The 27747-nt window shown below is 37.0% G+C and overlaps 3 protein-coding genes across 18 annotated transcripts in view; 2 read left to right on the top strand and 1 right to left on the bottom strand.

The window, feature by feature from the left end:
• Positions 1-27747, top strand: part of LOC103883540 (histone H2A type 1-A) — a 134659-nt gene that overhangs the window by 19490 nt on the left and 87422 nt on the right. The gene's annotated exons all lie outside the window — the stretch shown is intronic.
• SLC17A4 (solute carrier family 17 member 4) overlaps positions 1-27747 on the bottom strand; it is a 103293-nt gene that overhangs the window by 34043 nt on the left and 41503 nt on the right. The gene's annotated exons all lie outside the window — the stretch shown is intronic.
• On the top strand, positions 261-26292 carry LOC116268608 (sodium-dependent phosphate transport protein 4). Of its 7 annotated transcripts, XM_031666977.1 has the most exons (13): positions 261-442; positions 4266-4389; positions 10280-10491; positions 10695-10928; positions 11013-11100; positions 16399-16485; positions 20398-20516; positions 20654-20815; positions 21098-21227; positions 21318-21465; positions 21805-21895; positions 25877-26013; positions 26095-26292. In XM_031666977.1, the coding sequence occupies exons 2-12, from the start codon at positions 4299-4301 to the stop codon at positions 26009-26011; spliced, it is 1497 nt and encodes a 498-aa protein (XP_031522837.1). In that variant the 5' UTR covers positions 261-442; positions 4266-4298; the 3' UTR covers positions 26012-26013; positions 26095-26292. The 7 variants fall into 7 exon arrangements, with proteins under 7 accessions (XP_031522837.1, XP_031522841.1, XP_031522842.1 ...); XM_031666981.1 differs by lacking the exon at positions 20398-20516 and having other exon boundaries at positions 20654-20745; XM_031666982.1 differs by lacking the exon at positions 21098-21227 and having other exon boundaries at positions 20654-20745; positions 21370-21465.

Genomic DNA, 27747 nt, shown 5'->3' with positions numbered 1-27747 from the left:
AAAATAGCAAAGGAAAAACCACAAAAAATACTGAACTCTTTAATTATAATTTTATCTCTTTTAACCTTTTCAAAAAAGACTAAAGACATTGAAGACACCACAAAGCAAAGCAAAATAACTATATGCAAGTGTCTGAACCAGAGGACACCTATGAGGTCCCTAGGAGACACTCTCAACGGGAAGGTGGAGAAGCTTACATCAGCCAAAAAGCAGGAAGAACTGCAGAGGGGGTTGGGCTGGATTTCTGAATGCTTCTTCAAAGCCTATTTGGCAAGAAACCCTTCTGAGTCAACTTTGTAGTTTGATGACTTTTATTAATGATTAGCAACTTAAGCCCTAGGGTGGCAAAGAATCCTCATCTCTCTACTCCAAAAAGTCCAAGGGAGCAAGCTTGGAGGAAATGCTGGGTTCAACTTGAAGCCCTTCCACAGACATTAAGTCGGTAAGTCACTTCTCTTGGTGTTGAGACGAAGACCTCCAAAACTCTTTTCTGTATAACAACTGATAATTTTTATATACTCCCCAACCCCAAGTTTCCTCATATGATAAAAATTAAATTGAAAAATGTAAAAATCCTTATTCACAAGACTGACAAAAGTGAGGGAGAAGAGGCAGGAAGCTGAAGCTTTGTATCTGATCATCCATATGCTTTGAAACTAGCTAGTGGAGACAGTAGCAGCTATGGAAGATAATTCCAAGAAATAGGCACTCTTGTGAGGTGTTTAAAAGCAAAATGTTGCAGGTCAGACTGGCTTGTGAACAAATATCATCTCTTTCATTTACCAACTGGGTGACCTGGAGGAAGAGGGTCAGTAATATCTCCATCTGGGGTTGATGTAGACTTGGCTGGTGCAGTAGTTTATAAGAGTGACTATAATAATTATTTCTATTATACCAATGGCTAGGGTGGCTTTGGTCCAAGAAAGCATCTGGAGAAATGCTGCATCAAGATCCAGTGAGTTGGTGTGAAATTTAACCAAGCTAAAACAGCTAGGGATAGAAGAGGAAATGGAGAGATGAGGCAATGGGACAGTCATCAGGGTCGGCAGAAGATGGTAGGTGAGCTGAAGGCAGTGGGAAGGAGGGAATCAGGGAGTCCTCAAGGCCAGAATGGAGAAGGTACAACTTTTTGTGGCAGCTGCAACTTCACAGATGTGTGGGAGGATGCTATTAGAACACTCCCTGCCTTTAAACTAATCATCTCTACTGAAAGCTGATCTTTAGTGTGGTTCTCTATGAACACTGCTTTGGACCAGAAACTTCTCAGAGTGCAATATATAGTTTCTGACCCAGATAAGCAGCACAGTTTTTTAGTGGAAAATAAAGAGAACTGTTAAAACAAAAGGGATTTACTTGGAGTAAAGCCAAGGTGTAGAAAGGCTACGAGACTGATTGGAAGGGCATATTTAAGAGATCATGAGACTGCATTTTCTATGTTGTGCTACTTGAGCCTGTTCTTGGCTCACTAGTTCGTGCCTTGGAATTTCCCTCTAGATTACTTCTCTTTCCTCTAGTTACAGCCCCAGGTTGTGGGAAGGGTCAGCAGGGCTTGAATCCAGCGTTTTAAGTCAGTGAAATGTTTTGAGGTTACCATGACAGTAGGTGTCTGTCATGGGGAGGTGGGTAGACCAGACCTGCTGGCAAGAGAAGATGTAACATCCTGGTTCGCTTGGAGATAGGGTGTACAAGCTGTGTGCAGCTGGTAGACTGTCATGTGAAGCCTTAGATAGCTTTAAAAAGTATTAATATTTTCAAAAGTCAGGAGACAAATGGGAATATCAGTATGGAATCAGGGGACCTTGACCTTTCTGTGGAGACTGGAGATCATACTGATGAATAGAGGCAGTGACAATGCAGATGCAGGGCTGGGTATGAAGGATGTCATCTTAGCAAGAGTAGCTATACTTTGCAGAGGAGGTCACATCATTGAAAAGGAAATCAGTGGAAAGTGAAGTCTGACTCATGTTTCAGAGTTTTCATGCCTGAAAAGCATTCATTGCTATATGTATATATACATATAGTAATGTATATATACTATATGTATATAGTAATGAATGTAGTATACATACTACATATCTATTTCTATATGTTTATGTAAGTTTGTGTCTTTGTGTCTTTGTGGATGTAGATATGTAGTGTGTATATGTACAAACAAGCCCCCCCCCACCACATACACTTAGATGAACATTGTTTGATAAATTTCTTAAGTCCAGGAAGTTCATAAACAATAAATTAAGCCCAAATTTGTAGCTTAGACTTTTTTTTTTTTTTTTGGTGTTAAAGCTCCTATTATGGCCAATTCCAAGCTACCATCATGACATTACTGAATTCAGAATTGGAGAGAGTTGCACAAAAATTCAGAGTTGCACAAAACAATGAAGTTTGACCCATCTTTGTCATTTGGTAAAATATCTCCCAGACAATCTTTGAATATAGAATCAGGGCAATTTCCCTAGAAACAGAAGACCTATTTTTAAAATGTCCTGGCCACACCATGGAATTAGAATGCCCAATGGCAATATCTGAAGAGACATTAATACTACACTTATATGATCCAGGTATTCCACTTCTAAGTGTTTATCTAAGAGAAACGAAAGCACATGTCTATACAAAGACCTGTACATGAATTTTCGCTGCAGCTTTATTTGTAATGGCAAAAAACTGCAAACAACGCAATTTTTAATCAAAAGGTAAATGAATGGATGAACAAATTGTGATACAGCTATGGAGTGGAATATTACTCAGTAATTAGAAGGATTGAACTATTTTATATGTACGACAACATGGATAAATTTTAAAAAAATTATACTGATTGAAATAAACCAGGAGAAAAGTGAGTACATATTTTATAATTCCTGATATGGTTTGGCTGTGTCCCCACCCAGATCTCACCTTGAATTGTGGTCCCCATAAAAGTCAAGTGTCAAAGGTGGGGCCAGGTGGGGCCAGGAATCATGGGGGCAGTTTCCCCTATACTGTTCTCATGGTAGTGAAGAAGTCTCATGAGATCTGAAGATTTTATAAATGGGAGTTCCCCTGCACAAGCTCTCTTGCTTGCTGCCATATACGATGTAGCTTTGCTGCTTCTTTGCCTTTTGCCATGAGTATGAGACCTCCCCAGCCATGTGAAACTGTGAGTCCTTTAAACCTCTTTTTCTTTATAAATTACCCGGTCTTGGGAATATCCTTATGTCCCTCCTCTCTTGGTGAAAACATACCTCTGAATAATAAAACTTCTACTATAAAGAGATACTAAGAAGTTATTCCTTAGTTTGCAACAATGATATCAGGCCAGTTCTGGTTATGTAGTAGTGCTTAGATATTTAGGAAGATTTAATTTATTAAGCTGACAAGTTTGGTTTATTAGTGGTAGAAGCAGTTACATATTTTGAGATGTTTTCTTTAAGAGAGTCAAATTTAATAATATGAGCAGTAAACATAGCACAAATATTACAATTCTACATATAGTAACACATAAAAATCTCCTTGGGCATTGAAGATCCTAGTATTGTAATACAGTAATGGTTCTTTTTGGTTGTCTTATATGCAAAAAGGTCACAATCTCCATGTTAGTTATTTCTAGAAATCTGTAGACACATCATCAACCTATGGACAATAATAATATGAGATTTGAATGTTATCTTCTCATTATGCAAATTTGGTCCCCAATTATGAGTGACACACATCGATACAGTGAGTCAAATGAGGAAGCAGTATGGGTGTTGTCAAGGGCAGTAGAAGCCAGGTTCTCAGGTGCAGGTAGAAGATTCCAGAGGAGCATAGCTCTGAGGTGACCCACTGCTGTGGTAGCTCCAGTGATGATGACAATGAACTACAGCTTTTACTTACTGGGTGTCTGGCAATGTTCTAGGTATATGCAATCTGTTTCAGCTAACAGCAATTTTTTGATGAAGATGTTATTGTTATTAACAACAGATGAGGAAACTGAAACACACAAATGTGCTCCTAGTGGCACTTGGCACAGTAAATCATGAACCTGAATTTGAACTTGGGAATACTTAACTTCAAAGTCATTGCTCATAAGCTGGCACACCGAGAGCACTCTAGATCCTAATAAATAAACAATTCTAAACCTTAGATGCAGTATGCCTGTTGTGTTGAGTCAAGAGGGGATAATGAACCTCCCTGTCCCCAACCAGTTGGAATGGGCCAGCTTTTGTTTCCTTGGTGCCCCTGTTTAAATATTTCAAAGGGGAGTCCCTTTCTCTCAACTGATGCATGTGAATTACGTGTCTCCCTGATAGGGGAAAACCATTCACCTGGAGAGCAGAAACACAATGGCCACCAAGACAGAGTTGAGTCCCACAGCAAGGGAGAGTAAGAATGCACAAGATATGCAAGTGGATGAGGTACTGATCCCCAGGAAAGGTAAATTCGACCTCAAATGCTTGGTTTTAGGATTTTACAGTGAATTCTTTTTGTCAATGTATTACTATAAAAATGAATTTGTGATTTTTACGTTCTTTAATTCTTTTTACAAATCCAGTGAAATTAACATATTTTGCAAATATGAAAGAAATAAATATTACTATAAAGAAGCATTTTATTTTTGACAGTTACCTTTCAATCTTTATCTATCCAATCTTTATGTTCTTGATAATTGCTACTGAATTGTCTACACATAGGATTGTGTGTCCTGCTTGTGATTGCGTGTAATATTTTAAATGTAACTGTATTGCTTAATTTAAAAAAGAAAAACCAATTATAGATACTTCAAAAAACAAGAAATAAAAAGGTTTTCATCAGCTTAATTCAACAACTATAATTTAATTTTATTGCCTTTATTTTGTATGCATATTTTGCATAGTTCTACACTTCATGTATTGTGTTGTATATTTTTTAACTTGACAGCATATACTTTTCCATATTGATTTATTAGATTCATAAAGTGTGAATCTCTTCGTGAATCTTATAAAGCAATATGGATTCTTAAAGGATACATATGATATTCCAACATAGCCAATAGATGAAGTATTATTTAGCTGAAAAACCTTCTTGTGACTGGATATTTAATTTGTGGAATTTTCTTTTGTTACTCGGCTATTATATCTACATATGAACTACATATGTTACTTAGGTTATTAGATGTATATGAACTATGTATGTAAGTTATTATAGATATGATGATAAATGAACATTATTTAACACAACACTAGTCCACATTGGAATTATTTCTTCAGGGTTTATTCCCAAGAAATGAAAATTGTGAGGCAAAGAGTTTACATATTTCATTTCCTTTGTTCACTACAAAGACCTTAGTTTTTAATCCAAACAAAAATAAAATCACAGGGAGGATTTTGAGCAGAAGAGGAGGTGATTTTATTTATGGTATGATGAGGATACTCCAACTGCTGTATTGAGAATAGATTAGAAGCAAGGAACCAAGCTGAAGGTTACTGCAAAAATTCAGGCAGGAGATATTGATAGCTAGAACCACATGAAATTAGCTTTTAGCCAAAAAATAACAGTGGCCCTTGTGAGAAGTTGTTGGATTCTATACACATTTTGAATATGAAGACAATACTACATTCCAGATCAAGGATTGCAAAGTGTTTGAAAGAATAAGATTTCTATCAACGGAGCTGGGAAAGACTCTGGGTAGAAGTTTTGAGGTGGTAGGGCTCAAGAGTTTAGTTTCAGACCTATTCAGTTTGATCTGTTAATCAGTTGATCAATTGAGTTTTAGTGGAACAAAAATAATGATGTATCAGTGGTGCCTTCAGTCTGACAAAATGCAGTATTATTGTATCATATCTATACTTTATTTTAATTTAAAACATGCTATTGCACCAATAGTATTTTCCACTTATGTAACCAATTATCTTAGCAGTACTAACTACATGATCTAGTTTTCTCCCATTAATTGCCACAACACTCTTTACACATTGTATGATTCTTTTGGATGTTTTTCTGTTGTTCCTTATATTTTTCTGAGTATTCTTATTCTTCAGTACAATAATGTCTTATCATTTTATTCTCATGATAAATTTTGTAATGCAAATATCTTTCAATACTTACCCCCAAAAATTCTTGTATAGTCATTCAACTAGGCTTTATTATTTTTTTGCCAACTGTACTCATTTTCTATTTCTGCATGCATATTACCATAAACATAGTAACCTGAAACAGCACACATTTATTATCTTACAGCTTCTGTGGCTCAGAGCTCCAGGCGTGGCTTGGCTTAAGTGGTTCTTCTTCTCTGGGTCTCACAAGGCTACAATTGAGTGGTTAAGTTGCATTCTCATCTACAGAATAGACTAGGGAAGAACCCACTTCCAGGCTTATTCAGGTTGTTGGAAAAATTCATTTTCTTATAACTATATGACTGAAGGCTCTGGCTGTTTGCTGAATTTTTATTGAAGGCCATTCTCAGGTCTTAGAGGATGTTCATGGTTCCTTATCATGTGAGGTTCTCTAACTTTCTGCTTATTTCATCAAGCCCACATGAAGAGTGTTTATCTTTAGTCTGCTAAGATGGAGTCTTATACAACATAATGTAATCATGGGAGTGACATCCCATCACCTTTGCCATATTCTCTTGGATACAAGCAAGTGAAAGTTCCTGGCCCCATAAAAGGAAAGGGAATTATATAAAGGTGAGAATACCATGAGGTGGTAATCACTGGGGCCACCTTAAGGTCTGTCTGTCACATCAAATTAAGAAACAAGCTTCCTGGATTTTGAGTACAGTAGTACTGAATTCATTAATAAAACCTCTCACGTTCAAAAACCTATGATTTCATGGTGTCAGGGCCCTCTTCCAGTAGTTTAACAGAATATCCTCAGGTGCTTCTTAATTTACACTTTCTCACATTCATACAGACCCACACATTCTCATATAGCTAGGGGTGATCACAAAAAATTTAACAGACAGCACACCACTGGCACCAATCTATTAGAGTAGGCACAACTGATATAGTTCATTCGGAATGGACACAGGACAAAATAACTTTTAAGGATACAAATAGTGGCCTGCAGGAAACACTTAACATCTGGCAAGCACCAGACTAAACCTGTTAATACACCCTCTAGTTAATCTTTCAGCATTCTCATGAGGCAAATGTTCAACCTCCTCATTTGTAAGCCATTAGTCTCTTGGTTTGCTGATACCCTTTTTGGTAGCCTTTGGCACCTAGGATCCCAAAGGAACTTGGGAAAATCAGAGGCCACAAAAACTCACAAATTATTAGTTGATTTGATTGATAGAGGAAGTCATCACCAGCACTGAATCAGATTAAAAAAAAAAAAAAAAAAAAAACCCTTACAAAGATGTTATATTTGAGTTCATTCACTACAAAGACTTGTACTCCATCAATAGAAGATAGCATAGCCATAAGGGGAATCCTCCTTTGTTAATCTCACGGCACCTCTTTATCCCACATCATAGAGCCACATAAACCCTACAGCTGGGTGCACGTGGATTGTATTAATCACAGAGGTATTCTCATGGAGTCATCTTGGACAAAACAGAAGCCACCATATATATGTGCTACAGTGGTTAAGAGCATAGACACCTGAGCTACATTGTGAGCTGGTCTCTCTGTGCCTGTGTTTCTTCATCTGTACAACAGTAGCAATAGCTGCCTCATACTGTTATTGTGAGGATTTGACATCATGTTACACGACCTATCAGGAATATCTGAAGTACCTACTGACTCCCTCTTCCCTGAAACTCTTGTCCCCTTGGCTTCCAGGACACCACACTCTTCTGGTTTTCTTCTTATCCCACCACCCATTCTTTTTCACTTTCCTTTGTTTGCTCCTCCCACATCTATCCAACCTCCAAATACTGGAGAGCCCCAGAGTTAGTCTTTGGTTTTCTTCTCTATTTATTTCCATTTCTCAAGTTTTATGGCTTTAAGTATCTTCTGTAGGTTATTAACTCCCAATGTTATGCCTCAACTGCTACTTCTCTTCTAAACTTAAGAACTGTATATCCAACATGCTCAACACCTTCTCTTTGGTGCCTAAGAGGCATCTCTGTTTTAACATGTCCAGTAATAAGCTCTTGACCACCCCACCTTACAAACCTGCTCCTTCCAAAGACCTTTCTTCCTAGGAAAGTAGAACTTCATTCTTCTTGTTGTTTAGAACAACAAGCTCTCCAATTCCCCTTCTCCTTGCCTTCCACCCACCTATAAAACTGAAACTCTCATTTGGTGTTTTTTCCATGCTGGGATTTATCTGGGGTCTGACCACATCTTAGCTACTGCCATGACCCTAATCCAAGATAGCTTCACTTCTCTTCTGAATTATTGCAATAGCTTCCTAACTGCACTTCCTTTCTATCATTTTGTTCTCATTTCTGCAGCCAAAGAGATCCTTTCAAAATGTAAGTCACATCATGTTCCACTTCTGCTGAAAACCCTCCAGTGGCCCCCATCCCACTCAAAGTAAAAGCCAAAGTACCTGCAATGGCCCACATATCTTGAACAATTCAGGCCCCATTATCTAGCTTTCCTAATATCTCTTCTTGTACTCCTGGCTCACTCCATTCTGTCATAGTCCCCTCTTTTTGATTCTTTGAACATACCAGGCACTCTCCAACCAGCCCCAGGGCTGTTCCCTCTACTTGGTATGTTCTTTCCCCAGATGTCTGCATGACCACCTCTCTGGTATGTCATTAGGACTTCCCTCCTTTCTTGCTTTATTTTCTTTATAGCAATTATCACCCTCTAACACATTATTTGATTTACTGTTTGTGTTTCATATTTTGTGCTTCTCTCTGGAATGTGAGGTCCCCAAACACAGGGCTATTTGTGTGCTACGTTTGCTGCTACACTTCTAGGGCCCAGTATTGGTGGTGATTGATAAGTGTTTTGTTCAATGATTGACTGAAGATGTCAAATCTGGACTGGAGGACATGGTCTAGAACAGTGATCAGTCCAGCTCCCTGCTATTTCTGTTGCATTGAATAGATTTATCCATGCAGGCATAGGGTGAACTGGACAATCCCAGGCTTGCACTGCTAAAGTAGTCGCATGGCAGGAGAGTAGACAGCTTCCAGGCAGGCTGGAGAAGATACAGAGCTACACATGCTCAGTTTATTTACCCAGTCTCATTGATCGAAGTCCCTTTTCTTCCCACGCAGAAAAAAGTGAAAGGGTTGGAGAGAGTTTCAAAGAGCTACTCTGCCTGAATTCCTAGTGTAAAAAATCTGAGTCCAGATAAATACGACTTCTTGGCTCATGCATTTTATTTGCCCTTCAAATTAGACTGTTTGCTGTATTCTGCCAGGATACCTTCTACTCACTTAATATAATGCTGCAAGACTTTTTAAGAAGTTGAGTAGAGACCTAACCTTTGAAACTTTTATACCATTCAATCTCATCTAACTGATTTTTTCCCCCAGATTTTAACTTCTGAAGAGTTCTTTAATTTCAACTACAAATGCTGATTTCCCTGTGTTTTACATTTTTTGGACAATTTAGCCAGGATATGGAAAAGGGAGAATGAGATTTCTACATTTAAGTTGCCATCTTTCCTAGCTGTACACATACAGATTATCTGAATGCTGTACTCCTTTCTTTTTCCACTATTTTTCACTTTATTTTTTCATAGTTTGTGGGCATCAATTTCTCTAATGAGAGAATCTTCCTAGGAGTTTAATCTCAAAAATTAAATGAAAATATATCTTCAATGTTTTAAGATGTGAATGGAATACATCTATACCAATGGACAACTCTCTTCAAAGTGTAACTTACATTTCATTTACATACATAAAATTTATTCGTATTATACATAACATATAGTGCATAATGTATAACAATACATGTCATATATAAATTATATGCTTTATATTTATATATAATTATACATACAAATTATATGTAATATATTATAAATTATATGCAGCAATTTAAATATGTGCATATATTCATATGTATATATTTTCTTTTCATATATATGTGTTACATACACACACACACACACACACATATGTATAAGCATTTACTTGTGAGTAAGTTCATCAACCGTAGAACACAATGACCTAGGAATGGGAGAGACAAAATTTTAGGATGAACAGAATCCCTGAGATCAAGTTAGGCTCTACAAAGCTGTGGTATAAAACGTCCTTTAGCTCAACTCAGTGATCTCCTCCTTTTGTATCTTCCTTTCCTAAAGCCAACAGAAGTGTCATTTAAGTAATGATTTAAATCTTTAGGTGATCAGGTACTTTTTAAATCGTATCTTTTGAAAAACTAATGTTAGCTCAATTTTAAAAAGCACTAATATGATGTCATAATATTTCCAGTTCCAAGTTTATGTTCTGCTCGTTATGGAATAGCCCTTGTCTTACATTTCTGCAACTTTACAACGATAGCACAAAATGTCATCATGAACATCACCATGGTAGCCATGGTCAACAGCACAAGCCCTCAATCCCAGTTCAATGGCTCCTCTGAGGGACTGCCTGTTGACTCATTTGGTGACCTAAATAAAGCCCCAAAGAGTCTTTCTGCAAAGGTAAGCAACACAAGATATAAATTTGTGCTTTTCTTTTTGCTGTTTGTTTGCTTGGATAATTATTTTTCTAGAGTATGTATGTTTAAAAACTTTAATGGAGAAAATAGTGATTTGAAAGCAAGTAAAAGGTCTAAAGAAGCTTTTTAGGGTATGTGAGAATCTTTTTGTGTAAGGTTTACTACAGCATTCTCTGTTTCTCTAAGGCTCCTGTGTATGACTGGTCTCCTCAAATCCAAGGCATCATCTTTGGTGCTGTTGGTTATGGTGGCATACTGACAATGGCTCCCAGTGGATACCTGGCTGGAAGAGTAGGAACAAAGCGAGTGGTTGGCATTTCTTTGTTTGCAACTTCATTTCTCACTCTATGCATCCCTCTGGCTGCTGACTTTGGAATAGTCTTCCTCATTGTAACTCGAATAGTCCAGGGCCTAAGCCAGGTACCCAATATTTTATAAATCTGAGTTGGATATTAATTTTGACATGGCACCACACGTTAAGAACTCTAATCATTTTAATTTCAGTGCTCAGTAATTGGGGGTCAGTTTGCAATTTGGGAAAAGTGGGGCCCTCCACATGAACGAAGCAGACTCTGCAGCATTGCTTTATCAGGTAAGGTCATGTACTCCAAATGGAAACACTACAATCCAACATTCTACCACTGGGTTCCTTGACAGCTTTTCATTGCATGGTTCCTCATCATCTGCTCAATGTCAATGAAGTATTTTTAAATTAAAAAGACTGGTCCTTTGTCTATGACATGATTTTCAGTTATTTTCCCTAAGATGTCATTTGTGGCATGACTTTGCCTACACTATGACTTGGAGCATTTAAAAAATATTTTTATGTGGTCAAATTGATCATTTTTATGGCATCTGGATTTTGAATCATAGATGGAAAGGTTATAAAAAAAACTCCATTCATGTTTTTTTTTCTTCAGCTTGTATGGCTTTATCTTTATATATTAATTCCTGACATTTGGGAGTTTATACTATTATTTATTGGAAGGTAAAGATTTAAGTTAATCTTCTTTGGAGTTGCTCTCAATTGTCCTGATAACTTCTTTCTGATAATTATCTGCCTGGACACTGTGCTCTGAATGAATATTCTGGAGGAAGAAGTCTAAGTTATACGGGGGAAGTGTGGAAAATGGACAGTGTATGGTTAAGAAACAGGAGATTGCTAAAGTGGCTGCTAGGTGAGAAAAAAAGGGTAACTCTCCTGGTAATTTATGAGTACCAAGAAGACAGGGACCCTTCAAGTCCAGAAAAAAAGCTATACACACACCCTGACTGACAACACACTCTAAAACCCTCACAATTCTGGAGGATTAGTCTCTGCCATTTGCAACTTGGACTAAGAAAATTCACTTTGTTTATCACACTGAGGGATTATCTCAGAATACAGCACAAGAAAATCAAGAGGTGGAAAGCATGAAAGAAAAGTTAAAAGACTTGGACTGAAGACAGTGATCTTATAGAAAGTAGCAACTCCCTTTCCTCTCACTTCTGAGTATATAGAGACCGAACAACCAGAACAGGTCAAATGACAGTACCTAGAAGAATCTCAGTAGCCTACAAAGGGTGCAGGTTCCAGAAGTTTTCTCATCTTTGGTGTTGAAGGACTGTTTCAGAGGCTCCAGGCAGGTGATCCTTTCCGGCCTCCCAACCTGGTTAGAGAGCATAGAGCCCATGGTTGTCTGAAGGCACCCAACAGAAAGCCACTGGAGAATCCCATCAGCAGGTGGAGTGAGCTGAACCTGCCTGCTTTCCTCAGTAGATCTTATAGAAACTGCCATTTCTGATTATCCCGGGGCTCCTCTGCAGGCTATACTGGTGGATGGAATTACTCAGCTCATAAGGTTGGCGTAGGACTACTGCAGAAGGCACCTGCCTTTAGTGGAAGGGCTCAAGTATTGCCAGCCTCTAGGACATGGTGTACTGTATCTTCTAAGGGAGCCTAAAAAGGTGCACCTATTATAGATAGGAAACTTTGCAGCCACTTAAGGAGTTTAGTAACTTAAGGGACTGAGCAGACCAAACAGAACTGATAGTTCATATCTAAGGCAGGTTTTAATAGGTGATAAGAAAAATTAACCCAAACACCTTTAAATCTAAAAATAATGCAATATCATACAGCAGTGAAAATGAAGAAACTGTAGCTGCATGAAACAACATAGATTAATCTCAGAAACACAAATGTTGTATGAATAAAGCACGTCTATCATGGAGGAAAATGCCTTGATACCTTGGTAGCCTAAGGTACACTACCAGACAAACTATCCCAGAGGTCATAGAACAGATAGGCTCACAGACCACATTAGGTGCTGTAATTGCAGTGTTACGTCAATTTAAAACACAGGGTAAAAAGTAAGGGGGAGGAGTGGAAATGCGATATGTTAACCCATGTAAGATAGAGTACAAGCAGGTAGAAGCATGACCTGAATCAAGTGTGCAGAATGTTCAAGTGTTCAAACATTCTTTCTCTGTCTTTCTGCTGTACCAGCCTTACCACTGATGGTGTGGTTCTGAGAACCAGAGTTGAGGTTCAAACAGGGGTGTCTAGAGGAAAGGCATCAGGGCCAATGACATGCATTTGCTGTATGGGAAAAACACAAGGATGAGTGCTGCTGGTCACAGGTCCATTCCCTAAAGAACTAAGTGCCATGGCTTTGTGTTTCTTGAGCACGTGGAGACAGCATGGGTATCTCCAGTGGGTGCTGAATTAGGCCCGGACAAATATTGAGTCAGCAATGCTGTGCTGTTAAACAGACTTTTTAGGGGGGAAAGTAAGCTCATTTATAGTATTTATCAGTTTCTGTGCTCTAAACACTCCCACCATAGCTGATTTCAAGATTCAGTCAAGTCACTGAATGAAGAGTTGGGAAGAGATGGCTACATTTGAATTTCACAAGCTTCAGTGCTTCCCTGATTGAGTGCCTCTAAACCTCCATGAATGTTCAGAGACTCATATTTAAAATCATTGCTTGACTAATATTATTTGTCTCTTAGTCTTCATATCCCTTTATATCTATGTTCAAAGATAAACATGGTATTCTTGTACCATGCATACTCTTAGGAGTCCAAGCCTGGGGTAGATTGGAGGAGACGGGGTCCAGAGGATAAGAAGGGACCTGGCTTTGGATGGATGCAATGCAGGAACCTGTTCCCCATTATAGTCAAAGCAAAGGCAGAGAGTTCAAGGAAAAGATACAAATTTGGTAGACTTAGTGGTAGAAAAAGGTGCTGTTTTCCATCTCCATGTATCTGTGGCCTGGGGTCAGGCAGTCTCATTTCCAACACCAACTTCCCATTATTAACAATGTGACCTTTGGCAAGTTATTTAAGTTTTCTCTCTATTTACTCAATTATAAATCTGACTACTAGTGCTTAAATGAGGCAACACAAGTAAATAAGAGACTTTTTTTCTTTTTTTTTTTTTTTTACGTTATGAGGTAGGAAAAGATCTTCTAAACTAAAGAGTAAATGTAGCGGTCATTATAGAGGAGAATCAGAGATCTGGCTTCATAAAAGCTTACAGCTGAATTACAAAACACAACATTAAAAAGGTTAAAGATGGGAGGATAATTGCAGCCAGCATACAGACAAAGGATCATTCACAATACATAAAGATTCTGTAAATTAAGGGAAAATTAAACAAGCAAAAGAAACAAAGATAAGAAGATTATGAACAGACAGTTCACAGAAGAAATAAAAAATGATAGCTAAAGATAGAAAAAAATGTGCAACTTTACTATGAAAAAGGAAATTAAAATGGGGTACTCTTTATTATTTATTCTTTTTTTTTGAAGTAAGGTCTCCCTTTGCCACCCAGGCTAGAGTGCAGTGGCATGATCTCAGCTCACTGCAGCCTTGAACTCCTAGGCTCTAGTGATTCTCCTGCATCAGATTCCTGAAGAGCTAAAACTACAGTCAGACACCACCATGCTTGGATAATTTTTTACTTTTTGTTTTTTGTAGAGACAGGATATTACTTATTGCCCAGGCTGGACTTGAACTCCTGGCCTCAACTGATCTTCCCACCTCAGCCTCCCAAAGTGCTGGGATTACAGGCATCAGCCACCACTCCCAGCTCTCTTTTTCATTAATATTGGAAAAATAATTTTTTTTTTTTTCTGAGACGGAGTCTCACTCTGTCGCCCAGGCTGGAGTGCAGTGGCGCGATCTCGGCTCACTGCAACCTCCGCCTCCTGGGTTCAAGCGATTCCCCTGCCTCAGCCTCCCGAGTACCTGGGATTACAGGCATCCCCCACAACACCCAGCTAAGTTTTTGTATTTTTAGTAGAGGCAGGATTTCACCATGTTGGCCAGGCTGGTCTCGAACTCCTGACCTCGTGATTCGCCTGCCTCGGCCTCCCAAAGTGCTGGGATTACAAGCATGAGCCACTGCACCTGGCCGGAAAGGCAATTTTTAAAAACTTTGATATACCTAATGTAAATGACGAGTTAATGGATGCAGCACACCAACATGGCACATGTATACATATGTAACAAACCTGCACTTTGTGCACATATACCCTAGAACTTAAAGTATAATAAATAAAAAATAAAATGGAAAAATGGAAAAAAAAAAAAAAAAACCTTGAGGGGCTGGGCATGATGGCTAATGCCTATAATCCAGTGCTTTGGGAGGCCAAGATGGAAGGATTACTTGAGGTCAGGAGTTTGAGGCCAGCCTGAGTAACATAGCAAGATTCCTATCTCTATAAAGAATTTTTTTAAGTTAGCCAAGTGTGGTGACATGCACCTGTCTTTCCATTACTTGGAGGTTGAGGTGGAAGGATTGCTTGAGTGTGGGAGTTTGAGATTACAGTAATCTGTGATTGCACCATGTAATAAATCTCCAGCCTGAGTGACAGAGCAAGACCCTGTCTCAAACAACAAAAAAAACAAGAAACAACAACAAGGAAAAACCTTTGAGGATATTAAATGCTGTCAAAGAGACAAGAAAAAAAAAAAAACAAGATTTTTGGCAATTTAATTTGGTACACCCTTCTAGTAAGGTATTTTGTCAGTATTTACCAAAATTTAAAATGCACATAGCCTTTGATCTAGACTTTGACCTAGCAAGTCCACTTCTGATATTCTATTGCACAGAAATAAATTATGTCTATGTTCAGAGTAACTACGTAGAATCTACAATGACATAAAAATGCTTACAAGACTAATTGTTGAATAAAAAGTGAAGTCCCAAAACAATAGAAACATTATGATCCTGTTTTTTAAAAAATGATAATACCTATACACATATATAGTATTTGACAGCTTAATATTAATGTTCATCTGGAAAATAAAAAATACAATCACCTGGAAATGTTTGAAAAAGTGATAAAAAGGGAACATGCCCTACCATATTAGAACATTCTGAAAAGCTATACAAGTTAAAAGAGTTACTAGCACATTTATAGAAAAATCTATCTTTCTGCCTACATATTACATAAATGCATTTATCAGGAGGATGACTATGTGTAGATATATATTATTTATGTGTACAGAAAAGGTATGCAATTACGTATTATATAATACATTGTTACTAATGGTTAATTTTAGAGAGAAGAATGAGTGGCTGGGAAGGCAGATGAGAGTAACTTTGGCTCCTTATAGTAGTTTACTTTTACAATAAGCATATATAACTTGTGTAATTACAAGAACTTGAAAGGAAGTATGACAGTCATCTGCTATGTTATAGGGAACTGCCAGAAAAATGTGCTCTAAGGACAACATATGAAATTATATGTTCTTAAATCATAAATTTGAAGTTTGTGCATTCTAATATGCTCGTCTCCTTATGGTTTAGTGCTACTGCTCTATAATATGTCATCTATCAATCTGTATGTGTTTGCCAGGAAGAAGTCTAGAGTCCCACAGCTTACTTTCTGTCTCTTTGCAGGAATGTTACTGGGATGCTTTTCTGCCATCCTCATAGGTGGCTTCATTAGTGAAACCCTTGGGTGGCCTTTTGTCTTCTATATCTTTGGTAAGCTACTATCTCCCAGTTCTCAGACTTTCATATGGAGAAAGATTCTCCTCAGTAAGTATATTTGTGTATAGTTTTCCAAACCAAATGAGTCAAGACAGATAAATCCTAGAAAACAAAATATCTTAATCTAAGGGAATAATTAGCCAATGCCATAAAAAAATTGGAAGTTCTCCTGCCTATTATAAAGTGCTATTAACCTACCATATTGTATTATTATCACACGGTAATCAGGCATACTCTGCTGCCATTGCAGGCAGTAGGGGATAGGCTTGCAGTTCAGTGGTAAGACACGGAAGGAAGAAATCCAGAGAGTTAGGTGCTGCTGTCGGTTTTGTCTCAGATTAAGCATAGGAGCAAAGCATCCTGAGTGAGGCTCAAGTTTCTTAGAGAGGAGAAAACATGAAACACCAAGAGGATGAATTTTGCCAACCTCAGCATTTGTCCCAAAGCCTTCCATTTAGTTATTAGAAATCAAGAAAGAACTGCTCCCTCCATAACTTCCACTTCAGTAGCTTTTACATTCTACTTTCAAAGCTTTCATTAGTTTGCATTTATTTGTTTATACATTTATCTCCCCTTCTGGGCAGTGAGCTCTTTGAGGGCAGAGATAGAGTCCTGTTGGTTCTTGGGACTGTACAGAGTCCAGGGAACAAAGATGTTAGTTACCATGGAAACATTAATCATGAGAAAACTGGGGGGATATATTAATATCAGACAAGAATGGCTTCAGAACAAGGAATATTACCAATTCACAAGAAGACATAACAATCTGAAATGTATATACACCTAATGACAGAGCTTCACAATACATGAAGCAAAAACTGATCAAAGAGTAAGGAGAAATTGACAAATCCACAATTAAAGATGGAGGCCTCAATATTCTTCTCTCAATAATCAATAGAATAAGAACACAGATTAAGTACATTTTATTCAACAACAGTAGAGTACTTACTCTTTTCAAGTGTGCTTCAAACATTCACCAGGATAGACAATTTATGGCCTACAAAAATGAGATTGAACAAATTTAAATGAGTTAAAATGATAGAAAATATTTTCTTTGAACATAATAGAATTAAACTAGAAATAGTGACAGAAAGCCTCTGGAAATACCCCAAATATTTAAAAAGTTAGCAACATACTTCCAATGAGTTAAAGAAAAAGACACAAGGGAAAGTTTTTAATTGAATTGAATGAAAATGAAAAAATCAATATATCAAATTTTGTAGGATGTAATTAAAACAATGCTTAGAGAGAAACTTTTAACATTAAATGTTTATATTAGAAAAGATGGTTCTCAAATTAATGATCTAAGCTTATGTCTTAAAATAACTAGAAAAAGAAGATTTAAGTAAACCTAAATCAAACTGAAGGAAGAAAATAACAAAAGTACATGTAGAAATTAATGGATTTAAACCAAAAAAGAGGTTGTGTTCAATCTAAAACTGGTTATTTGAAAAGACCAATAGCATTGACTAATCTTTAGCCAGATGGAGAGAGAGAGAGAAAGAGAGAGAAACAGAGAGAGAGAGAGAAACAAAAGAAAAATAACCAATATCAAGAATGAAAAAGGGGACTTTAATGTAGGCAGGGGAAAATCATTGGTGAAGACTGAAGACGGTGCCTGCACTCACAGAGAATCAGAGATAGTACCCATTTTCATAAGACAGACTGAAAAAATCATAATTCATGGGTCATTGGATGGAATACTCATAAATGTTATTCCTCAGTAGTGAGAAATTATTAGCCTTAGAAGGAGTACTGCTGTGGATCTCTTTAACAAATGGTGATGGCAAGACCTAAAAGGGGCAAACTATTTCCACATAACTTAATCATATCCCAAAACAAAGCTTAAACAGATTTATAGGAATACAAAACTATCTGGCACCCAGCAGGATATAATTCATAATGTCTGGCCCCAACCATAGATTACCAGACGTGAAGAAAAGGAGAAAAATACAACTTATAAGGAAGAGAATAATGAACTGATCAAAACTAACCCAGAGCTGACAGAGATTTTAGAATTAGTAAACAAGGGCATTGAAATAGTTACTATAGCTATATTATAGCATAAGTCTGTATGTTCAGAAAGTTAAGTGGAGGCATAGTAAATATAAAGAAGACCCAATAAAACTTATAGAGATGAAAAGTACAATATCTGAGATGAAAAATGCACTGAATGGAGTTAATGACAGATTAGACACAATAAAATGAAAGATTAATGAACTTAAAAACAGCAATATAAATCATTCAAAATGCATGACACAGAGAAAATTATAATATTAAAATGAGAACATTAGTAAGTTGTGGAGTGCCCAAAATAGAGGAGTAGGATGGGAGAACAACAACAACATTTCTCAAAAATATTTGAAGAAACAATGACCAAAAATTTTCCAAATTGGATGAAAACTATAAATTCACAAATCCAAAAAGGTCAATGAACCTCAAGCACAAGAAACATGAAGAAAACTACATCAAGCGACATTCTAATCAAATGACTCAAAACCAGAAATAAAGAGAAAATCTTAGAGTAGCAAAAGCTAAAAGATATGTTATAGAGAGAGGAGCAAAGATAATGCTGAATGCAGCATTCCTTCCTGTTAGAAGCAGTGCAAGAGAGAAGGCAGTGGAACAACATCTTTAAAGTAGTGCAAGAAAACAAACCAAAAAGAAAAAGAAAAGAAAAAAATCTGTCAACCTAGAATTCTAGACCCAATGAAAAAAACTGTTTCAAAAACAAATGCAAAATAGAGATATTTTCAGATGTAGAAAAACTGAAATAATTAGAAATGTCAATTAAAGAGAACAGTACCATTTTCAATGGCATAAAATATATTCAACATAGGGATAAAACCTGCCAAAAGAGATGTGAGGGCTGTGTACTGAAAACTACATTTTTATGGAAATGCAAAGATTCTAGAATAGCCAAACACCTTTGAAAATAAACTACAAAGTTGTAGGACTAACATTACCTGATGTCAAGACATATTATAAAGTTATAGTCTTTAAGACAGTGTGGTACTAGCATAAAGACTGGCAAATAGATCAGTGGAACAAAATAGAATCATAGACTCATGATTCTATTTACTTCATATAAAGTAAACTGAACTGATCTCTGAGAAAAGTTCAATATATAAAGGATAGTCTCTTTAACAGAAAGTGCTCAAAAATTGGATATCCACATGCCAAAAAAATGAACTTCCATCCATACCTTGGATCATATATAAAAACTAAACCAAAATGAATCCCAGACCTAAATATAAAACCTGAAATTATCCTTCTAGAAGAAAACATAGGAGATAATCTTTCTTATTTAAGCAATGATTTCCTAAATATGACACCAAAAGCATGATTCATAAAATTAATTGATAAATTGGATTTCATCAAAGTTAAAAATGTATCCTCATCAAAAGGCATTGTTAGGATAATAAAAAGACAAGCTGATCCCAGGAGAAAATAATTGCAAAACACATGTATAATAAGGACTTTTATTCAGAATGAGTAAATAATTCTCAAAACTCAATAATAAAAAAAACAAAAACAAATTGGGCAAAAACCCTTCACCAAAAAAAGATAGAGAGAGGGAAAATAGGCACATGAAAAGATGCTCAACTCATCCTCAGTTATTTAAGAAATACAAATAAAAACCATGAGGTATCTCTACATACCTATCAGAATGGCTAATATTAAAAATATTGAGATATCAAGTATAGTGCCACTTCTAGGCTCTGTAATTTCCACACACACAAATAAACAGGAAATGTAAAATGGGCGAATTGTTTAAGAAATGGAAAAGGGATATAATGAACATGAACTTTTCCTGGAACTTATGTCAGAAAATATCCCAACTAAAAGAAATTCACCCAAAAAGCAGAAAACAGCCCATCTACCAAATGTACCCTGTGCCTACAGGAGGTGTTGGCTGTGTCTGCTGCCTTCTCTGGTTTATTGTGATTTATGATGACCCCACTTCCTATCCATGGATAAGCACCTCAGAAAAAGAATACATCACATCCTCCTTGAAACAACAGGTACATATAAAGACACCAACACTTTCCTGAGACCTTGTATCTGAATTTTCTTGAGACCTTAAATCTGTATTTTTAAGGGTGACTAAGTGTGTGAGCATCTCTTGGATTTGCCATTCTGACAGTAAATTTGTTTTCAGGTCAGGTCTTCTCAGCAGCCTCTTCCCATCAAAGCTGTGCTCAGATCTCTACCCATTTGGTCCATATGTTTAGGCTGTTTCAGCCATCAATGGTTAGTTAGCACAATGATTGTATACATACCAACTTACATCAGCTCTGTGTACCATATTAACATCAGAGACGTGAGTATGTTTCCTTCCCTTCCTTTCTCCTGCTTGCATGGCTGACCAATTACTCTGCCCTCGCTAATCATTCCACTTAGAGAAATGTATTTCTTATTACCCAAAATAATCTAATATTTAATATTCATGCCAGTAGCTTTTCTGCGGTATGATTTAAGAGGTTACTGATTTTCCTAAGAAAGTATGATTTCAGAGCATCAGTATTATTAGTAGTAATTTATCAACAAAAGTTGTGGTCTCACTGCCTTTATTATGGTAATTTACTCAATCTTTTCTCTTTAGAATGGACTTCTATCTGCCCTTCCTTTTATTGTTGCCTGGGTGATAGGCATAGTGGGAGGCTATCTAGCAGATTTCCTTCTAACCAAAAATTTTAGACTCATCACTGTGAGGAAAATTGCCACAATTTTAGGTAAGAACAGAGCCTGAAGGTCAGATAATTCGCATAGCATACAGCAGCCAAAGAGTGCATCTCACTGTTTGTTTGTTCTTCATTCCCTAGGAAATCTTCCCGCTTCAGCACTCATTGTGTCTCTGCCCTACCTCAATTCCAGCTATATCACAGCAACTGCCTTGCTGACGCTCTCATGTGCATTAAGCACATTGTGTCAGTCAGGGATTTACATCAATGTCTTAGATATTGCTCCAAGGTAGGACTCTGTTCCCCACTATCAGTCTCACATTTTCTTTAAAAGATTTAGCTTTCAGCTTTCTGGGATCCCCAAATTTAGGAAATGAATAAACCACAGGGAAGGACCACAGATAGACCTGTGGCCTTTTTTTTCAGGGATTTTGAGGGAGGGGTATTGATTTGTCTTCATCCCTCTCCTTGAATATACATAGTGCAAGTCCTTTTTGATATAATTGTCTAATTATAACTAAATATAATTGTAAAATATAATTGAGTTATAGATTCATTCATGGATCAGGGCTGAAGGATACTGTCAAACATCTCTGGATCTAGACTGGAACATTCCTGTCACCCACAGGCATTCCAGTTTTCTCATGGGAGCATCAAGGGGATTTTCGAGCATGGCACCTGTCATTGTACCCACTGTCAGTGGATTTCTTCTTAGTCAGGTACAATTTTTTTGTCATGAAGGACTCCAAAAATGCTAAATCCATTTATAAAGGTAATAGCATGTATTCAAATATTGAAAAATAAAGTTAAATTGTGGGTAATTTGTCATTAAGATGAACCTGGTAAAGAAAAATATAGAATCATTTCTTTGGTGACCTAAAACCCGGTTCATTCTCAAGAAAAGAACTAAATATCAATTGCTATCTTTGAAACTGAAAACACATTGTTGCATAGGTGTCTTGGGATAATGATTCCACACATAACTGCCAACCTGCTATGTTTCTGGCAATACTTTTAATTTGTATCCAGCATCTACAAGGAAGTTAAGTTTATGAAACACAAACAAACCCTTTAAAGAGTGATCAAAGAACATGAACAGATTCTTTTCAAAAGAAGACATATACGTTCTTTTTTTGAGAATTGTCTATTCATGTCTTTAGCCCACTTTTTGATGGGACTGTTTATTTTTGTCTTGCTAATTTATTTGAGCTCACTGTAAGTTCTGGATATTAGTCCTTTGTCAGATGTATAGATTGTGAAAATTTTCTCCCAGTCTGTGGGTTATGTGTTTATTCTGCTGTGCAAATAAACAGCACAGGAATATTCTGCTGTGCTTATTCCTTTTGCTGTGCAAAAGCTCTTTAGTTTAATTAAGTCCCAGCTATTTATTTTTGTTTTTATCACATTTGCTTTTGGGTTATTGGTCATGAAATCCTTGCCTAAGCCAATGTCTAGAAGGATTTTTCTGATGCTATCTTCTAGAATTTTTATAGTTTCAGGTCTTAGATTTAAGTCCTTGATCCATCTTGAGCTGATTTTTGTATAAGGTGAGAGATGAGAATCCAGTTTCATTCTCCTACATGTGGCTTGCCAATTATCCCAGCACCATTTGTTGAATAGGATGTCCCTTCCCCACCAGATGTCCAACAAAGATATGAAAAAATGCTCAACATCACTAATGAGCAGGGAAATGCAAATCAAAACCACAATGCGATATTACCTTACTCCCTTACTCCTGCAAGGTTGGCCATAATCAAAAAATCAAAAAATAATAGATGGTGGCCTGGATGTGGTGAACAGGGAACACTTCTACACTGTTGGTAGGAATGTAAACTAGTACAACCAGCATGGAAAACAGTGTGGATATTCCTTAAAGAACTAAAAGTAGAACTATTGTTTGATCCAGCCATCCCACTACTGGGTATCTACCCAGAGAAAAGAAGTCATTATACGAAAAAGATAGTTGCACACACATGTTTATGGCAGCACAATTCACAGTTGCAAAAATATGCAACCAACCCAAATGCCCATCAATCAATGAGTTGATAAAGAAACTGTGGTGTACATATAAATATATGATATATATATATGATAGAATACTACTCAGCCATAAAAAGGAATGGATTAATGGCATTCACAGCAATCTGATGGGATTGGAGATTATTATTCTAAGTGAAGTAACTCAGGAATGGAAAACCAAACATCATACATTCTCACTTATAAGTGGGAACTAAACTATGAGGATGCGAAGGCATAAGAGTGACACAATGGACTCTGAGGACTCAGGGTGAAGATGTGGGAAGGGGATAAGGGTTAAAAGACTACAAATCAGGTTCAGTGTATACTGATTGGGTGATGGGTGCACCAAAATCTCACATATCACCACTAAAGAACTTACTCATGTAACCAAATATCACCTGTTCCCCAAAAACCTATGGAAATAAAAAAATTAAAAAACAATAATAAAATAAAATAAAAATTTTAAAAAAGAAGACATATATGCAGCCAACAAAGATATGAGAAAAGCTAAATATCACTGATCATTAGAGACATGCAAATCAAAATCAAAATGAGATCATCTCACAGCAATCAGAATGTCTATTATTAAAAAGACAAAAAATAAAAAATGCTGGAGAGGTTACAGAGGAAAGGGAACACTTACACACTGTTGGTGGGAGTGTAAATCAGTTCAACCATTGCTGAAAGCAGTTTGGCGATTCCTCAAAGAGCTAAAAACAGATCTTCCATTCTACCCAGCAATTCCATTACTGGATATATACCCAAAAGAATGTAAATTATTTTACCATAAAGACACATGAACACTTACGTTCTTTGCAGCACTATTCACAATAGAAAAGACATGGAATCAACATAAATGGCCATCAATGACAGATTGGATAAAGAAAATATGGTACATATACACCATCAAATACTATGCAGAATGAGATCATATCTTTTGCAGGAAAATGGATGGTGCTGGAGGCCATTATCCTTAGCAAACTAACGCAGGAACAGAAAACCAAATACCACATGTTCTCACTTATAAGTAAAAGACAAAGGATGAGAATTCATGAACACAAGGAGGGGAACAACAGACACTGGATCTTACTTGAGAGTGAAGGGTGGGAGGAGGGAAAGAGTCAGAAAAAAAAAAAAAAACTACTGGAGACTAGGCTTAGTACCTGGGTGATGAATTATCTGTACAACAACCCCCCATTACATGAGTTTACCTATATAACACACCTGCATATGTGCCTCTGAACGTAAAAGGTTTTCTTTTTTTTTTAGAAAAGAATATTTCCGGCCGGGCGCAGTGGCTCACGCTTGTAATCCTAGCACTTTGGGAGGCCGAGGCGGGTGGATCACGAGGTCAGGAGATCAAGACCATCCTGGCCAACACGATGAAACCCCGTCTCTACTAAAAATACAAAAAAATTATCCAGACATGGTGGTGCGCGCCTGTAGTCCCAGCTACTCAGGAGGCTGAGGCAGGAGAATTGCTTGAACCCGGGAGGTGGAGACTGCAGTGAGCCCAGATCGCGCCACTGCACTCCAGCCGGGGCAACAAAGTGAGACTCTGTCTCAAAAAAAAAAAGAAAAGAAAAGAATATTTCCATTACCCAGATGGTTATTTTGTGCTCCTTTCCAGTCAGTACCCCTCCTAGTTGTAACTATTACCTTGACTTCCGTTTTCATAGATTATATTTTCCCATTCTTGCGTTTCATAGAAATGGAATCATATAGTACATACCCGAGCTTCTTTCGTCCATCATGTGTTTGAGATTCATCCGGTGGATGTTATAATAGTTTGTTCTTTTATATTGCTGTGTAGTGTCTCATTGTGTGGCTAATCCCAATTTATCTATTGTACTCTTATGAACATTTGACTTGTTTCCAGTTTTTGGCTATTATCAATAAGGCTGCTATGAACATTGTTTTCTTTTCACTAGAATAACAGTGTTTTGGTTTCATTGCATTCATTATGGTTGCTTTTTATTAAAGGCAAGTAATTCTGGTTATCTATGTCAAATAGTGATAAAATAGTTCCTTTTAAAATTTAATTGATTTAAAAAAACAAAATTTCTAGAAAATTATAATTATCATTTAAAATTTTTCATTTGTATAATCATGCCAAAAAGGCTATAATGAAAGCAAACATTAAGTGTGTGATGTATGTATAGGTATTTCATATGCAGTAAACTCATTTAACTATTGATTCTCACATAAATTGTGAAAATGAAATGTTATTATTTTCATTTCCTAACAATTAAGCTGAAAATCTGCTAGCATAAGTTTTTCCACATTGAGGATGAACAATCAGAATTCTTCAAACTTAAACATGTATAGTTCAAAAGCCCATAATCTTCTCACAATTCCAGCACAACATAAGAAGAATCTTGAAAGGATTCTCAGCATAGCTTACATAGTCAAGATTCATGCAAAAGAGAACATGTACGGCACTTGGATAAATAGTGACAAATGCATTTATCTAGGTTAACCACAAAGTTCCCCAAATACCCTTTATGAAGAACACTCTGAATGTATTTTGAAATCCTTTCCATTTAACTATCGAGTCACTTTCAGGAAATGAATTTCTACATGGAAACACAGCAGTGAATGTTGTCATCTGAACTATTAATATAATGTTTCATAGAAAAATATGAAAGGGGTAATACAGACTCGGGATTTTGTGTCTCCAGGACCCTGAGTTTGGGTGGAGGAATGTCTTCTTTTTGCTGTTTGCCATTAACCTGTCAGGACTAATCTTCTACCTCATATTTGGAGAAGCAGATGTCCAAGACTGGGCTAAAGAGAGAAAACTCACTCGTTTGTGAAGGTAAAGGATAATGATTTTATGTATGGTTATAGCCATAGAAGCAGCTGAAGTTTTAAATTCTATGTCATTTTCCTTTCTTAGTTATCCCACCTTGGATGGAAAAGTCATTAGGCACCGTGTGGCATAAAATAGAAGGCTTCCGTGATGAAAATGCCAGTGAAAAGAATTTTGTTTCCTGTGGCTCTTTTCAATTATAAGACCAGTTCGTTATTTTGTTCAGACCTTTTTTTGAGATGAATGTAAGATGAATAAAAATTCAAATAAAATCATAACTAAGAACGCAGTTGTCATCTTCATAGAATTAACAATAGATTAAGAGGGCTTGCTGTGTGGGACCCAGTACGTTAGATTCCAGTACTGGATACGAGAAACAATGTTTTAAAACTTTTAATCCAGGGTGACAACCTCACTAGGGCAATGATTTTTCCTGTTTGTGGAAATTAATACTACTTTCTATTTATTGGGTTGGGTATTGTCCATGTGCTCTTCCCTGTATGTCCTCCATTTATCTCCATGCTGCTCAGGCTCCAAGAGGCTGACCCATATGGATTGTATCCTGTACTCCCTTTTCCACTGGCTTCTGCTAGATTTTTGAGGGAGATAGGTAGAGTCAGTGGCTGTTTATCTCTGACAGTCTCTCTTTTGGGGTGTGCAGAAGGCTAAGCTTTCTATTGCAGTTCACAGCTCCAGGAAGGCAGCCATTTCCATATGTTCTAATAACTTCCCTCTTCCTTGTCCAGTCTTTTTTATTTGCCTTTATTTGGCAAGCTCTGGGGTTCTCCAGAATCCCTTGTGGTTTCCCTACCACCTGCCTAATCCTGTGTAAATTCTCGTTTTCAACAATGCTCATAAATTACCCAGTGTAAGTCTGTCATTTTTCTTCTTCTGGGATCCAAATAAGTCAGTGGTTCAATTACTTATAAATCTCAAATATGAATGAATTTGTATTTTTGTAAAATGATAATGTGTAGGTGTTGGTGGGGGACCATGGTCTGGATTGACCCCTTTTTTGATTTCTACCATGTAGAATAAAGATTAGAGGCATCGAGTCATTTCATATAGAGGCAATGTGATAGACAATAGTTCTGAGTGAAAAATCAAGGGAAAGATTTAGAGGGCCAAGCTTGAATAAACACAGCACTTACTGAGATCTTGTTATGTTCCAGAATCTGGAATCTTGGGACACTGGAGTAAAGGAGACAGTCATTCTCCATCCTATTGTGGAGGACAGACACAATAATTGATAGCACTACACTGTTTTAGGTACAATAGCAGAGGAACATGTAGGGCATCATGAAAGACCAGATGAGGAGTTCTGATTCCAAGTGGCAGTAAAATCTTATCAAGTGGTAAGATATTTTACACTGGATGGTGGTAAAATCTTATCAAGTGGTAAGATACTTTACACTGGAGCCCAACTTGCACAAAAGAATAAAATCAAGAAGCAGGATGGATTCTGAAGGGAATCACTTGCCTGCATAATCAGTTAGGAAAGGAAAGAAAGTGGATTTAGGGAAGTGGGAGTGGTCAGAGTAAGGAGGTCTTGTTTGCTGTGTTAGGGAGTTCAAGGTATAACCTATAAGCAGTATGATAGGAATCATAGCAAAACTGACATGGGCAGATTTTCTCTCTAGATAGAACACTCTGACTTAATTTCAGAATCAAGACGACTAGTTAAATGACCATCTGTGCAGTGGCCTACACAGCAGTGTTGAGGACTGAACTCACCTCAGC

The sequence above is a fragment of the Papio anubis genome, chromosome 6, assembly GCF_008728515.1.
Source record: "Papio anubis isolate 15944 chromosome 6, Panubis1.0, whole genome shotgun sequence".
Taxonomy (NCBI): Eukaryota; Metazoa; Chordata; class Mammalia; order Primates; family Cercopithecidae; genus Papio; species Papio anubis.
The sequence above is the reverse complement of the archived record's forward strand: the minus strand, read 5'-3'. Positions and strand labels throughout refer to the sequence as shown.

Bases quoted from the DNA above. Each gene is read 5' to 3' on its own strand.
- LOC116268608 (XM_031666977.1), top strand. From the start codon at position 4,299: ATGGCCACCAAGACAGAGTTGAGTCCCACAGCAAGGGAGAGTAAGAAT. The intron at 10,492-10,694 runs GTAAGCAACACA...TGTTTCTCTAAG, and splicing joins CAAAGAGTCTTTCTGCAAAG to GCTCCTGTGTATGACTGGTC. The intron at 20,517-20,653 runs GTACATATAAAG...ATTTGTTTTCAG, and splicing joins CATCCTCCTTGAAACAACAG to GTCAGGTCTTCTCAGCAGCC.